Source organism: Rhipicephalus microplus, chromosome 7 (assembly GCF_043290135.1).
Source record: "Rhipicephalus microplus isolate Deutch F79 chromosome 7, USDA_Rmic, whole genome shotgun sequence".
NCBI lineage: Eukaryota > Metazoa > Arthropoda > Arachnida > Ixodida > Ixodidae > Rhipicephalus > Rhipicephalus microplus.
In genome coordinates, this window is record NC_134706.1 from 27543195 (window position 1) to 27558687 (window position 15493).

The 15493-nt window shown below is 43.6% G+C and overlaps 1 protein-coding gene across 5 annotated transcripts in view; it reads left to right on the forward strand.

Moving 5' to 3' along the window:
- LOC119179321 (prominin-1-A) overlaps positions 1–15493 on the forward strand; it is a 55652-nt gene that overhangs the window by 13747 nt on the left and 26412 nt on the right. For all 5 annotated transcript variants that reach the window (XM_075868882.1, XM_075868884.1, XM_075868885.1 and 2 more), the window contains exons 2-8: positions 4578–4767; positions 5471–5626; positions 6524–6588; positions 10363–10571; positions 12638–12758; positions 14358–14424; positions 14981–15061. In XM_075868882.1, the coding sequence (XP_075724997.1) occupies positions 4677–4767; positions 5471–5626; positions 6524–6588; positions 10363–10571; positions 12638–12758; positions 14358–14424; positions 14981–15061 (790 nt within the window). In that variant the 5' untranslated portion in view covers positions 4578–4676. The remainder of the gene's footprint in view (positions 1–4577; positions 4768–5470; positions 5627–6523; positions 6589–10362; positions 10572–12637; positions 12759–14357; positions 14425–14980; positions 15062–15493) is intronic.

Below are 15493 nucleotides of genomic sequence, written 5' to 3' on the forward strand. Positions count from 1 at the left end.
TGGAAACCTGGCTATTGGAGGTAATGTTGGCTCAGATGTAAGCGTTCAAGTAGATATTATGCCGATACCATGCGAATATTAGATATTTAAAATGAAAGTATATGTATTATTGAGCCATAAATTTTTTAGTTTGGTTCTATGAGGGTTGTACAGCGGTCACATCCATGTCATGAACCAACTTTAAACTTAAACTAGGTATTTACCGGGACATAGGACAAGATTATCTGTTATCGCAGGCTTTACACGTAGTGTAGAACCCACTAATACATTCCTCACTTAGTGGTTTTCTCAAGTTAGTGTATCCGGTGTCCAGTCAAAGCTAAAAAGTGGCGAACACGTGTATTAGAATCTCCTTTTCACGCTTCGTTCCCACAGCTTGCCTGCCTTGTGAGTTGTCGCTGCATTTGGTGTGCTGAGGAGGCACACCAATATGTTAGCCAATGTGTACCATCACAAGGCCATCCTAGTGCTCAAAAAGGGTCTGGTTCTAGCAGAGGCTGTGATAGAAACTTCAAACTTAATTCGACGTCTTCTTAAGCTCTTTGCGACCCACATGATGATAGATTGCCTATAAATGCATGAAAGTTACATAAATTGAGGCCAAAGTTATTGAGACAAAATGTAAAGTAAGTAGATGTGTTAGAGTAAGTTATAGTATATACAAATAATTTAATTACAGTGTCCACATTGTACACACATTCCTGCATTATTCGTGAACGGATTTCATTGACCCACTCAGATTAGATGCAATAGTAATGTGGAGGTGAGCATTCATAAAAAGGCTAGAAAAGTTTTGAAATTCCTGCCAAAGCACTCCATGTCCGACGTCTTGCTAAACGCTGTGCTGCCTTCACCAAATCCATCGTGTGTAGCAAAATATTTGAACCCGAAGGGATGTAAAAAAACTTTCACAACAATAATGCTTAAGTTACTGCTATCTTAGTGTCCGTGGTCTCTTTCTTTTCTAAAGTGCACAGGAATGTCATAGGTAAGTTGTATCTCCAGTAGAGGATGCCATGTCGAAAAGGGTTAAGCCCTTTTGCACTGCAAGCCCACTTGCAGTGCATCTGTTTTATTTTAGCAGCACCTTTTCCCCGATTTTAACTGCGGGTCTGCATTATATATTTTGCAGCCACTTCATTCTTTATTTGTGGTCCCGTAAAAAAAAAAAAAAGCTATTAGAAAGGCTCTACGGGCAGTCTTGTTTATCGCTACGTCACCCTGGCTGTTCGAATTTAAAGTTATTTTACTGGCTGTATGTGTGACACCAGGTAGGGAGACAGTGATGTATTACCTTTTGTCACTTTTATTGTTTTTTCTCCTCGGTGTATTGTTATCCTTAGCGCAGCTGGAAGGGGGAAGTGTAGGCAGCTTGCCAACGGCAAAATAGCGTAGCGGGGAATGATGCAAGTGTTTATTTGCGGCGTCAGTCAGATGACAAACATACAAAGGACGTCTTTATGTATTTTTGTTGCACGTGCTGTTTTCAATTGCTTGTTGGCTTTCAGCACAGCGAGTCATCTTGGACTCTTGCAGGGTGTGAAATACAAAAGAGAAGCCATGTAGTGTCTGTTAAAAGAATGAGAGCAGTGCTTAGTAGCTGTTGTGAATGAAGAGAACAAGGTATCTTTGCAATACCGATATCCTTATTGGAGAAAACAGCTCTTGCAAGAATATCAGTTCTTGACGAGGAGGAGAGCACAAAGAAACACTTGGAACTGTTAGAATTAGCCGATGCTCTTCCGGGGATAAGATCCATGTGTACTGGCTAAGATTTGTGTTTCAGACAATTACACAAACGATTCAAAAACTCTTTATTTTTCTATGAACAGCGAATTTAGGGAGCCCATGAAGCTGATCATTCATGTAACCTGAGCTGTCGCACTCAACTTCCTGTGACCCAATGTGACATGGTGAAATAGTCGCTGCGAAAACTCGATTCCTGTGTTACACAACTGGATGTTGTAAATGTAAATGTACATGCCAGACGCCAGAAGTGGGCGCCCCTGTGCAAGGGCTGAATTCGAGCAGGTGGCCCCCTCTTTTCTGAAAGCTTCGTCGGACACAAAATGTGCAGCATAAATTGATGCAATGTGACACCACGTGCCCGACCCGTCCCCTGTGTAGTCGTGTGCATAATGCCCCCAAGCTCATAAAATAATGCTGGCTGCATTATTTTTGTTCTGGTGGAGAAAGTGACCATTTCATCATGTTTGAGATGCCGTAGAAATGTCTTCTTTTTTTTTTTTTTGCCAGAACAGAAAGAAGTGGTTCATTGACATGTGTTGGATGCAGTCCTGTTTTTTTTTTCTTTTGCGGGAATTTGACATTTTTGAAAATCGTACACTTCGCGGTTGCTTGTCGTCGTTCGTGGAAATGCAACAGTCTATGTCAAATTTGTGGAACTTTTTCTAGAAAACTTGCGAAAAAAGTTACGGTTAATCTAACCTCGTATGTTTCCACAGGAATCTTACTTCATCATACTTAACTCTAACATCAGGTAATTAACTTGGTAATCAATCATAAGGGGGTTTTGAGCCATTGCGCAACATTCTGTACAAGTGGTTTCACGGCGTATTAGAAGGAGAAAACAGGTCTAGCTCAGAGCCTTTCATGTTATCAGGAAGGCCCAGCAGGTCGACTCCCAAGTTGTACTTGTGACATGGATAGCAGTGTGTTTTCAGGCTATCTGCTTGTGCAGTGTGCCTATTGTTAGCCAAGTTGGTATCGCAATGATTATCTACCCGCATGGCAGCTGTTAGGCAGTGGCCGAAATGCCAGGCGATACTGTACAGCCCTAGGAAACAGATAGTTTCTCTGTAGCTTCGTAGATAACATTACAGGCTATCTCCTGGCTTTCTGTATGTTAAGATATGGGATTGGCTTTGTGGTCCTCTAATAGTGTATTAGAATTGGAAAAGACGGTTTCTTTAAAAATGTGTTATAATAAAATGCCCACAGAAACACATAGGGACACATAGACAGAGTGGGTGTGCATCCTGTGTGTTTCCTTGTGTTTGTGGTGCAGTTAGACTATTGATTCTAGGCATGCACCAGCTAGCCCAACAGCGAGTACTACTAAAGAAAAAACTGCCATAGTGGGAAACTAAAGTCTGCACAATGAGTGGTTGTTTCGCTGTAACACCCGAGGTGTTAGAAATGACTTCACGAGTTAAAAGCACGCAAAAACCATGTGCGACTTATCCTTGCTTAATATTCGCACCGTGTAAACATTAAAGAAAGAGAAAATAAAAAAAATGAAGAAATGAGAAAGTTAAATGTATAAAGTTAAAAACAAACACATTTGGCACAGTGAAAAAAGAAACACTGTAGGTTCTGGTTTCTACCTGGGGTTCTCAAGGATGCTCTACTAAAAACACGCCGGGCATTTGTGGTGCAATACGTCTAAATGTGGCATTCGCTGTTCTCGGTTACCGTGTATTACCCCCATGAATGCAGGCGTCGACGTGGTTAGCAGAAAAACCCCAGACTACATACCTTTGGTGCCTCTCTCGAAACACATATTCTTTTCACGAACTATGATTCACTTCCAGTGTAGCATGGTTTTTCGATTTGCATATTTCGCTGCAGGCGAGACGCCGTACTCGAGAAATGTATAGTTTTCATGTGCTTTCTTAAACTAATGGCACACATTCGTGCAGCCAATATTCTCTGTGCCCTTCATATTTCCAACCTAAATATATGGGCTTTCATGCGTCGTTTTAGCTTAACAGAGGTTACAAGACCAACCGAATTTGTGCCCCCTTCCCCCTCATTTGGACCACAAGAGGCGGGGTAGGGGGCGTCGTGGGTGGCTCATCTGGGGTCTAGTCTTGTACACATTTTGTGATAGAGAGGAAGGCCCTGTCACAAGAGCACAAGAGAAAGCCAACAACCAATGAGAGAAGGGGTAGCACCCTGTAAGGATGCCGGATGTTTTGACCATCTGCTGCGGGACTGTACAATGATTCCGAAAATTTTTTCCGTGAATGAAATGTAGATTTATTATCGCTGGATGAGAGTATTGGGGGCATCGTTTTTCAAAGCTTTAAATTGAAGGGTTGCGAGGACTGTAATGACTTATTTGCATTAATGCCTTGATTTGGCATTTGGTGGTATCGCAGTTTCACGAGATGTTTAATGGCGCCACTAGTGGTCGTTTTCAGAAGGTGTTGGCACTGGCTTGGATTAAGGCAGGCACAAATCAGGCTAGTTAGCTTCTATGGCCAGAGTGCGTACGCTTCGATCCAGTCCAAGCTGTCTGGAGACTGTTTATGTTCATTCTATCAGGTGGAACAGCGTCTCCATCCATTCTCTGTCTGTTCTTTGCCTAGCAGACGACAAAATGATTGCCATTGCTGCCTTTTCCGGTTGTTTTTCTTATGTCTGACGTGTGGGCAAGCCCTGACCAATCCTGTTCTACGCAGTCGAATGTTCTGTCATGGAATTTGTGCAAGATTGCGATTGGCTTCTTTGCTGACGTGCATGCTTGTGCTAGCAGCGCCATGTTTCTAGTTAGTTGAGGTACAGATATGTATGTTACGTTAACGACCAACTGTTGTTTCGTGCCTTTGCAGTACTCCTCCTCTGTTCCCAAGCGGTCACACAGTGGCTGAAGAGTGTGCCACAATCGGAGCACCTGATTCCCGAATGACTGTATCGTACTAACAGCCGAAATGCGACCAAATGCGGTCTTCCTCGCCGTCACCTTGGTGGCGGCGGCAGCAGTGCTACCCGTTGCCAAGTCGCAGTCCAGTTCTGATAATGGTGAGTCCATTTCGCCACTTGTAAGTGTGAGCTCACAATGTCGAGAAGCTTGTGCGAGTAAAAGCAGGTGCGTGTTAGAATCAACCAGACACAAAGGCATCTTATTATGTCACCATCAAACTGGGTTACTGCGTCGTGTAGGAGTTATTCACTACATGGCATGCAAGAATCCTTGCTCCTTGTACAGTGCTTGCAGGTTGAAACATGACATCAATTCTTAAGGTACGACTTTTGTGTGCAATCATTCAGTGTGATCACGTCATGTTGGTAGGAATCTAGCTGCTCCAGTGTAAATGTACCAGCAAATATTAACCGGTATATGGGACATTCATATGAGGCATGAATTTCGGGCAGTTAGAACTATAGTATATGCAACACCTTGCCCTGAATTGACACATTCCATTCTTTGAAGGCTGTATGTAATATATATTTTATGTACAATGACGCAAAAATTTCCTGAATGGATGGCATGGGTTGGACCTGCCTACACCAGTTCACACCGGGTCCCTACAAAATAAACTTCGTACAAGCTTTCAAAAAAAGCACTCTCATCTCGAAAAGTAAAGTGATTATTGTGTAGTTGTTTTTCTCGCTTAAAAATTAGTGTAAACTTTTGAAATGCTTATGACTTTAAAGCCCTCTAAGCACAGCCAGTAATTTTCTTTCCACATTCGTTGCAACCTGCCAACCTCCCCCACCCCAGGCTGCCTCGGCCCGGTCAACATCAATTTCTCGTCGGTGGACTCGAGCGCCTATGACTTCCAGTCGGTTCGAATGCCGGAAGCGAGTGGAATGGACCATTTGTACAGCATTGTGACGCACTTCGCATACGTCATCGCCGAGCCGGGACTCCCGAAAGGTGAGCACTTTCTCTTGGGCGCCGTGATCGGGACGAGTTATAGCCGGTTAAAACGTACCGAAAAATTGTCACCTCCATAGGAATTTTCTCTTGCAATCAGGCCCAGCTTACACGAAGTGATAGGATGTGCGGTAGTTGTAATGTGAGAAACCCGCTCTTGGTGAAGAAGAAAGACAAGCATGCCAGAATGGAAAAGTCGCCTCAGTGTTACTGCACTAAAGATGAAGACGACTTCGTGATTCGATTTGCTTGCAATTGTTGTATCAGTTGTGTATAGTCCAAATGTGAGCTTGCTGCTTTGATTTTTACGTGATGGACGTAAAACATTTTTCCATATAGAGTTTTAGTGGATCGTAATGGCATTGCTTAGTTTGCACTTTGTCAACGTTTGAACAGCGACTGGCCTTTCAGTGAGTTGGCCGTATTAGCAAAGTTATAAAGATGCACTCACTACTTGGCAGATAGGATGTGTTGCATCTTCCTTCTAATATAGTTGTACAGAGCGTGAGGAAGGGGTGTTGCAAACAGATATAGTGAAGGCCAAGTGTGCTCAGTTGCACGCTTTTTAAGAAAGGGGATCTTGGGATTACTGGGCTGCAAAGTGGTTGCACAGTGGTCTATTAAAATAAACAAGTTTTCAGTGCTGGCTTGCAATACTTAATTAACAATCTTTATTAGTTCAATTAACTATATATATAGTGTTTCCATTATGCAAGTTTGCTACAAGAAGTGCTTTGGCTGGAAGCGGTTAATTTGCCATGTATGCCACTTGTAAGAGGTTGTTTATATGTATATGCACAGTTTCAAAAAACGTGTTTGTTTGCTTTAGTAGTGCTATTACAGTATATGTAACTGACCGTGCAACTGCCTTTTTTGCCTTTTTTTTTTGTCTTGCAGGACTTCTCGAAGATGACCAGCTGTTTAAGGATCCCATCTCTATAATCCTGACGCGATGGAAAGAGGTGGGCAAAAGCTTGGAATCGTTAGCGCATGCGAGAGTGCTTATCCCTTTGTTGCCTAAGCTTCGTTCTTATAGCTCCGTGCGGGCCGCTGCCTTTTTGTTGCAAGACAAAATTCAGCAAAACCTCAGCAGTACCACTTCATCGCCTTGACTCCTTTTCAGCTGACTGATTCGAAACTGGGTCATGAGGTTCACAACGAGTGATTACATTACCAAAGTAAAAGCCAAAATGCAACGATCAACAAGGTCATGGGTGCGTTTGACGCTGCATGTGCGAAGACTAGGCAAATCCTCGCATTTGTTAATCCCACGGTGGCTGAACGATTGTAGTGCCACAGTTCTCTCTGTTAATGAATGACCGAGGTGGGATTGATCAAGGGCTCGTTTATTCATTATACATAAGCTAACAAAAACGAATAGACAGTGAAGCTAACGTATGTACCGGGGACATTATTTTAGGTTTTAACTGTAGTATAGTAATTGTGACATCAATGAAAACGACTTGAGGTGGATGAAAAATCCACCTGCCACCGCTAGGGCCCGTAGCCACAACCTTCAGTTTACAAATGCGATGCTCTACCAATTGATCCACAGTTGTCATTGCTTTCCCATCGAGTTTATTGGGTCGTTCTGTTCTCTTGTAATCATGGGAGTGTTAGCCGTGACAGTGAGTGGCACTGGCCAAGACACTCAGGATTACATAAACATAGCCAGCACTGCTTACTCTCATGGCTGCAAGCGGTGGTGGCCAGTTTCCTCTAAGAACAATAAATGCGTACCCGTGCTTCTGATGAAATGCTTTACTGAATTTGCATGCATTCACTGTTTTCATTCGTGCTCGTTATGCTAATAAAAGTGGTGAATGAAACAGGCGAAATTGCGGGGGGGGGGGGGGGGGGTGTAAAGAGGCCGCATATTTCAAACCTTCTAAAGAAGGGATTTTATGGTATTATCCGTGAGGGAGCTATCATCCTCTGTAAAGTCGTTTGTGCCTCGTGGCACGCACATGTCTTGTGAAAGGCTGCATTTAGGTTTAACCACCAAGCGAGAGGTGGCGTTGTGCATGTGCTCCCGATCGACTCCGCAGATAAGTGGTTTTGCATGTTTTGAGCGTGCTTTTATAATTAATAAGGTAGCAGTTAAAATCTTTGTAGCCCTTATTACATGGTACGGCTTTTCCGGGGGTCAGTCACCAGGTATTTACTAGTTTGTGCATGTGTGTGCATGTTTGTTTCTTTGTGTTTTTTTTCCTCTTGCCACCTCGTGTGGGACGTGCACATACTTTGAACATGCAAATTTTTGTAGTAGAGCTTAGACTTTCTCTTTTTCGTCGGGCAGGGATCGTGTTTTGTAATAATTGATTGAGACAAGTCTAAGGACAATTGGTGTCATAAAGACACGGTAAAAAGGCTGTAAAGTGTTCAGGATGTGGGGTGACATTGAAAATGGACCCAAGTGCAGAAGCAAATGGAGAAGAGGCTGACGCTAAGTGTAAGCAATGTGAGGTCGAGGAAAAAATGGAGAAAACGATGGTTGCCCAGAGTGAACTGCTGTTGAGAATCACCGAGCTGGAGACTGCGTTGGCGACAGAGAAAGAAAAAACGAGGGCAATAGGCGAAAGGCTGAAGTGCGCCGAGGAAGCACTAGCCAATGTGAACAAAGGAGCAGCCAACGGAGAGAACAGTAGAGCACCGGCAACCAGAACGGCGGAGAAGAAAGAGCTAGCAAGTTTGGAAAAAACAGGCTCAGCTGGTTCAATTGTCGCAAGGCCCAGCTTCAGGGAAGTAGTGGTGGGGCTGAGAGGGGAAAAAGTAGCCGGCGTCACAGGTGCAAGTAACCCCCAGGTGCAGGATGCTCCAGCTGAAAAGTCGCAGCATGTGATAATTTCCGGGGACTCAAATTTAAATCGATGCGCAGTAGCAATCAAGGAGAGGGTAAGAGGTGACAAGAGGGTTGCAGAAGGGACATTCCCAGGACGCAAGCTGGAAGCGGTCATGAGCTGGAAGTAGTCGTGACCTCTTTTTCGTCAAACAAGGAAAACTCATTGAACAGGCACTACCAGCATTGATGTAGGCAGATGATATAGTGCTAATGGCCGACAACAAGGAAGATTTGCAGAGATTGATGGACATCTGTGCTAATGAGGGAGATAGGTGAGATTTCAGATTCAGTAAGGAAAAATCAGCAGTCATTATTTTTAATGATAAGGAAGGTAGTGAGTTTAGAATACAGGAGGTCACGCTAGACATAACAGATAAATACAAATATCTGCAGAAATGGGGCCGAGTACCTAAGGGAACACGAAATATACGTGACGACTAAAGGTAATAGGAAAAACAGGGCACTGTGGAATTACAATAGGTATGATGTGAGAGGAATATGGAAAGGGGTCATGGTTCCTGGTCTGACGTTCGGTAATGCGGTCTTGTGCATGAGATCAGAAATTCAAGCAAGATTAGAAATTAAGCAACGTGGAATAGGTAGGCTTGCCTTAGGAGCTCACGGGAATACACCAAATCAGGGCGTACAAGGTGATATGGGATGGACATCATTTGAGGGCAGGGAAGCTAGCAGCAAGATAAAATTTGAGAAGTGATTGAGAGAAATGGGGAAGGAGCGTTGGGCTAGGAAGGCTTCCAGCTACTTGTACATGAAGAATGTCGATACGAAATGGAGGAAGCGAACCAGAAACTTGACGGGTAAATACTTAGAAAACAGCAGGGGGCCAAACCAAAAAATTATCTGTTAAGAAGGTGAAGGAAGCTGAGACCAATATGTGGAGAATTGGCATGATTGAGAAGTCCGCACTAGAGATATATCGAACTTTTAAGCATGAAATTGCCAAGGAAAGAATCTATGATAATACTCGGGGTAGTTCTCTACTGTTTGAGGCCAGGACGGGAGTATTGCGAACCAGGACGTATCGGGCCAAATACGAAGGGGTAGACACGGTATGCAGCACGTGTGGAAAGGAAGAGGAAACTGCCGAACACTTGATAATGTTCTGTAAAGGGCTTCACCCTATAGTTCAAGATGACGGCGCAGAGTTTTTCAAAGCACTGGGGTTTAGGGACAGACAGGGCAAAATAAACTTTAAGCGGGTAGAATTAACTGGAAGGAGGTTATCTGATTAGTAACTAAAGTCAAGGCACGAGTGAAAATTAAATGCTTCACTACAAAGTACGAGTCCTCAACCTCACTATTTAAAGGAAAAAAAAGAACTAGTTTTGGTGCACTAAGTACTACGGCTTGGTGGCGTTAGCCACTGCCCGATCTAAAGGGTACAGCCATATCAATCTATTCAATCCATCCATCCATCACGATCGCCATCATTATGGTTAGCATGGTAGTGCCAGCAGTGCCGCCCTGTGGTCAGGCTAGGTGGCCGCACAAAAAAAATTGAGGACTCTCTTTGGCGTGTGGTGGTTGGCGTGGATGGTCGTCTCCTGACGGGAGTCTGCGGCATGCGGCAACCACTGGTTGTATCTTGATGGGTTCCTTGCGGCAAGTTGAACTTCGGCAACGATGCCTTTGCGTTACCTTGCATTTGTTATCTTGATAGAAATTATTTGAATATTACATAAGGTTGTTCTAGTGTGTCTTTAGCGGCGTATTTGATTCAACTGGCGATATCGTTCATGTAAAAACAGTTGTTTAAACGTGCACCCTGTTCTGGTTTTCCTTATTGTGTCTCGGCGTTCTCATTTCGAGGCCCGCATTTTATAGAAACTCCTCGTCACACCTTTAAGACGGGGTTGTGCCGTCCGCTTTGCAGCTTCCCCGCATGTTCATGGGCCTGCTCGTCCTGGTGGCCGTCGGGCTGGTCCTGGCAGTAATCGTGCCGTTTGTCGGCGTGCTGGTCCTGTGCTTCCGCTGCTGCTGCAAGAGGTGTGGTGGTGCCGAGAACGTGCCGGAAGGAAAGGGAGACGCGGCCAAGCGCGGCTGGCGGGGCGTGCTCCTCTTCATTCTCGCCGTCGTGCTGCTGTGAGTCGGCGCTTTGCGATGCAGAAAGACTTTTGGCCTGTGCGGACAGTGCTTGCTAATTTTGGCCATAACGCTGAAGTGACGGAGGTCGCAAAGATGACGAGATGTGCACCGATTCTAAACTCTGGGACTTGATGAAGCTCGTCTAGCCATCCTTCTCGACCCTGTCATTTCAGTGATACGGCCTTCACTGCAGCTAGACCTTGTAATAACGAAATGCTCATGTAGCGAGTTATCGGTAACAGCAAGCTGAATTTGAACTTTGGTTCGTCGCACCCAATTTCAATGATTGTTCTTTTAATAGCAGCCCCTCCGCGGTGGTCTAGTGGCTAAGGTACTCGGCTGCTGACCCGCGGGTCACGGGATTGAATCCCGGCTGCGGCGGCTGAATTTCCGATGGAGGCGGCAAAGCTGTAAGCCCGTGGGCTCAGATTTTGGTGCACGTTAAAGAACACCAGGTGGTCAAAATTTCCGTAGATCTCCATTAGGGCCTCTCTCATAATCATATGGTGGTTTTGGGACGTTAAACTTCACATATCAATTAATCAAAGACAATTTGCAAGTGCAATTTTTTTTTTTCAGCAAAATCACAGCCACACTCTTCTTGAAATAAATATCTGCACAGCCGTTATTAGTGAAACGAACTTTCTGTTGTTGCAATTTCACCTTGTGATGTACCGACCTATTGAAGATTGAAATGCCGCAAAGACACGTATAAGGATTAGCTCGTTTACAGGGGCATTGACAATGTACTTCTGCATTTCTGCATGTAGTACTGTTGCGTCAGCCAGACGAATGATTTGTTAGAGCCGCAGATTTTCATCTTTCTTTGTTACAAGTATCAGTTGTAACTAGCTAATTTATGATGCCGGTGCTGCTTTGCACTTGTTAGACTGTGGTGTAAAGAACCAGTTGGCTCCAAACTTTGGGCTGCCGAATGATTTACACTCATACAAGTTGCCCGGTGCACGTGTTATTTTCGAAGAACGGTTAAATTTGTCGAGTGTGGACGAAGAAAATGGAGTGCTGACCCAAAGTATAAATACGTTCTCAAAGAGACATTTTGACGGCCAGATGCAAGCCTATTTCACAGCCCTATGTATTATTCACTCATATTGTCGAACAATAAACATAGGAGAAGGCCTGGGGTGGTCCTGTCAATACTTCATCTCTTTTAGACTTTGTGCATTCTTTTCATTGAACACTCAAACCTTATTATAACAAAGTCGCAGCTGCCACGAAAATGCTTTGTTAAATTTGAAAATTCGTTAGACATATATTTGAATCACTGGATCTATGACAGAGCTGTTCTTCTCATTATGAGCAATAATTTGTTATATATGGGTTCATTATATTGAGGTTTGAGTGTATTAAAAGAGAATCTATCTGTAGGAAAAATAGTGGTGGACGTGGGAAATGTTTGTTAGTCATCCTTTTTACCCCCTAACCATTTTCACGGCCACTTGCTGCATGCGGCGTCATTTGAAGTCGGGGCCTTTCGCTGCCAAGTGCATGGTCGTAGGTTTGATTGCCAGCTTTAGCTGTATCTTATATAAATATGCATCGATGCAAAAGTAAAAAAAAAAGAAAATATTGTTCTCAGTGTTGAGCTTTGAGTGCTGATCCTTTCGAAGAACGAAGTGAATAAATTTGTAGCCCATCTTAATGTAAACTCTACGTTGATCTGGAATGTCACACTATCTGCATATTTATTCTGTGTGTGTGTGTGTGCAGCCACACACACACATCTATGTGTCTTTGTGTCTGCAAATATCTAACCTTATATTGCCCAGCTATCATTGACTACTTGCAGTTATTTTGTCGCAGGGTGCGTACATCGCGCTTAAATGTGGGGATCTTGTCTTCTCGCTGCTTTCTTTTTGGAAGGTAAAGCCACTTGCATAAGTATAAACAGCGCTTTGCTTTCTCCTAGTAAAGTGTTTATTATACGTGAAGTCTTTGCCGCTGGTGTCGGTACAGACACAGTTGTCTGGGTGTTTGGTCGAAAACGACATGTCAATATTTATTAGAGCTTCTATGTTTTTGTTCTTTTTTTAACCTCTCAGGTTCGCTGTGGTCTGCGCGTTCGTGACCAACGCATTTGTTCCGGCAGCGGTGGTCAAGCTTCCGGACAGCATCGAACACTCGGCGCACGACGTCGTGCTCGTGGTGAACAGGACAAAGGATGTGAGCATGCTGTGCTTCCTACTACACTCAAACCTCATTATAACGAAGTTGCGTCTTGCACAAAAACAAATTCGTTATATCTGAAAATTTGTCATAATGGTATATTCCTAACACTGTATCAGTTGCAAGACTATTTTTTCATTTCGTTGTAATCAATACTTCATTATATTTTTCTTCGTTATATCGAGGTTTGAGTGTACTCGTTTCTTGCTGCATGCTGTTGGTCATTATGCCTTACTGTCTCTCGCGTAAGGGCTGCATTGTTTCTTGAGGGCGTAAACAGGTGTCCAAGAATGTGGAATAGCCTTTCCTTCAGGTTTGAACGTGAGGAATTGCCTGAAAGCAATACAACCTCCTCGCCCCTCCATTACCATTCTAATTTCCCAGGTCCAGTTGCCGTTCCATTGCAACCCGAGCTGTAAAGAAGAGGTTAAGTTCATTGAAATGTTGGCAAGAGACGAGAACTTGGGCACCAAACGAGTACAGGCTTAAAATTTCTCACTTTTTTTTTTTGCCAAGTCAGAGGCCAAACTCTTCAACAAGTCTGGAAAATGTACCGATGTGAGAGTGCCCAGAAAAATAAGCTTCAACATGCTTGTTGAAAGCTAGTTTCATTTCTTGCTGTACCCTAATGCCACGACAAGGTATGAACTTGTTACACTTGCGCAAGATATCGCGACGTTTTCACAGCTGTTCCACACCTTGGCTTCATTGGTTTCATACAAGTGGTCATTGTGTGTCTTTTGGCGCCTGAAGTTGCAACTAGTCATATGAAGTCACCAGAGTTGATACTGTAACCTGACATCACGTTAGTGTGGATGTAATACATCGTGACAAAATAAGGTTTTAACGCCAAAATATCTTGTCATGATTCGCTGTGATTTCCGCTTGCTCAGGGCCATCCCATTTCTAGGAGATTTGTATGGCGTAATGAGCTCAGCTTTAAATATTGGTGTTTTTTAACGTCTGGTTTCGGGGTAGTTGGTTATACGATGTGTTGAAAGGGCACTAAAACACGCAAAAAAAACTTGTGTCTTAGTGTGCCTACCGTTTTCAATATGAGGAATGAGCTGGCAGATAAAGATGTTGCTGTCATCTTAAGGGATACTGTTACTAGCACTACACTCGAACCTCGACATAACGAACCCGGATATAATGAAATATCGGTTATAAAAGAAAAAGTTAATGAAAAATAGTTTTGCAATCGATTTAAGAATGTACCTTTATAAACAATTTTTGGATATAACGAATTTATTTTCGAGTAAGGTGCAACTTTGTTACAATGAAGTTTCAGAGTATTTGTGAAGCTGTATCAAGTACTATTTGTGAAGCTAAGTTGACAAGAAAACATTATGTAGGTGCCTGTGGGAGTGACCCAACAAGACAGTTTGAATATATTGTTGCAAATTTCATGCATTAAGATGCTCTCACTTTTTTTTTTTTCCGCAATGTTTACGAGATGCAGGTGGCTCTTAAATGGAACCGTGCCACTCGATTTATTTTGCGGAGCTTTATCATAATCTTGCATTATTTTAGCACCGCTGTAGCAACATCTGCACCCCGAAACTCATGGTTTTTGTCGGGTACTGTGTCTTTCAGGACGTTGACCACCTGCTTGTGAAGAACTACGGAGAGTTCAAGTCTGAGTTCGAGCAGCGTCTGAATGGTGAGCTTTGCGCAGTGTGCATGTGTCTTGTTTTATTCTTACGTACAAGGTGTACCGGCTAACCGTGGTCAAACCAGCAAAAAAAAAAAAAAACTGTACGAGATGCTAAGGTGCCACTAAAGGAGTTTTAACAGGGGTAGGCACACACGTCCCAGTAAACTTTTCTCTTGTCATTGCTGGATTAGTTGGGGGAAAGTTAGTTGTCTAGGTAATTGAGTTAGTCACAATTGCAGAATCCAGACCTCAAATTTTACATCATGTTCAGACACATCACGCACGAAAATTTCCCACTCTCTGCATCACTTCTGGTTACTTCTTTTTTTTGGAGTTTTATATTTGTGGCACTAAAGTTAGAGGAAGATTTGAAAGGAGCGAGCATGGTTGTCGTATGTGCAAAACAGCTGCGTTCAATGTTTACTTAGGAAATGCGGTGGGTTCGCCAAGCTCTTGACAATGCCTTCCCTCAACTTCTCCATGTGAAGGCGCGAATAGATGCAAGTGACATTGAATGATTGACTGATGAACTGACACTGCTATTGTTCTACTGTTTCTCTAGTTTGTACGCACCAGGTTGGCGACGACGTCTCTGCGATCATCACAAAGTCCCCAGCCTTCCAACTCAAGCAGGTGGCCGAAAGTAAGCCCACATTTCTTTTTGTCGCAGCGTGACAGTTTATCGATTGCATTTGCTTATCTGCCACTAGTGGATGCGTCGCCGACGGCATCGTTTAAAGGGGTACTGACGCAAAGTTTCGAAGATAGTCTGGGGTTTGCAAAATGTTTGAAAGGACTTCTTCGTGCAGAGTGTGCGGAAGTGCGTCACAGTTATGTGTGCTGATGTGATCGAGCGTTGCATACGCTAGGTGGCAATATTTGCACCCGGCGGCTTGTCATTTTCGGAGCTCTCTCAAGCTGAAACTGAGACTTTTCGGAAATGAAGAGCCGGTGATAAATTATTTATCGCACGCAGCATCAAACAATGGGCCGAGGTATGACGTAACACTTCCCCACAGCAACACATTGTAGCCAAAAAATAAAAATCGTGAGTCCAAACTTTTTCCCGGTGGCC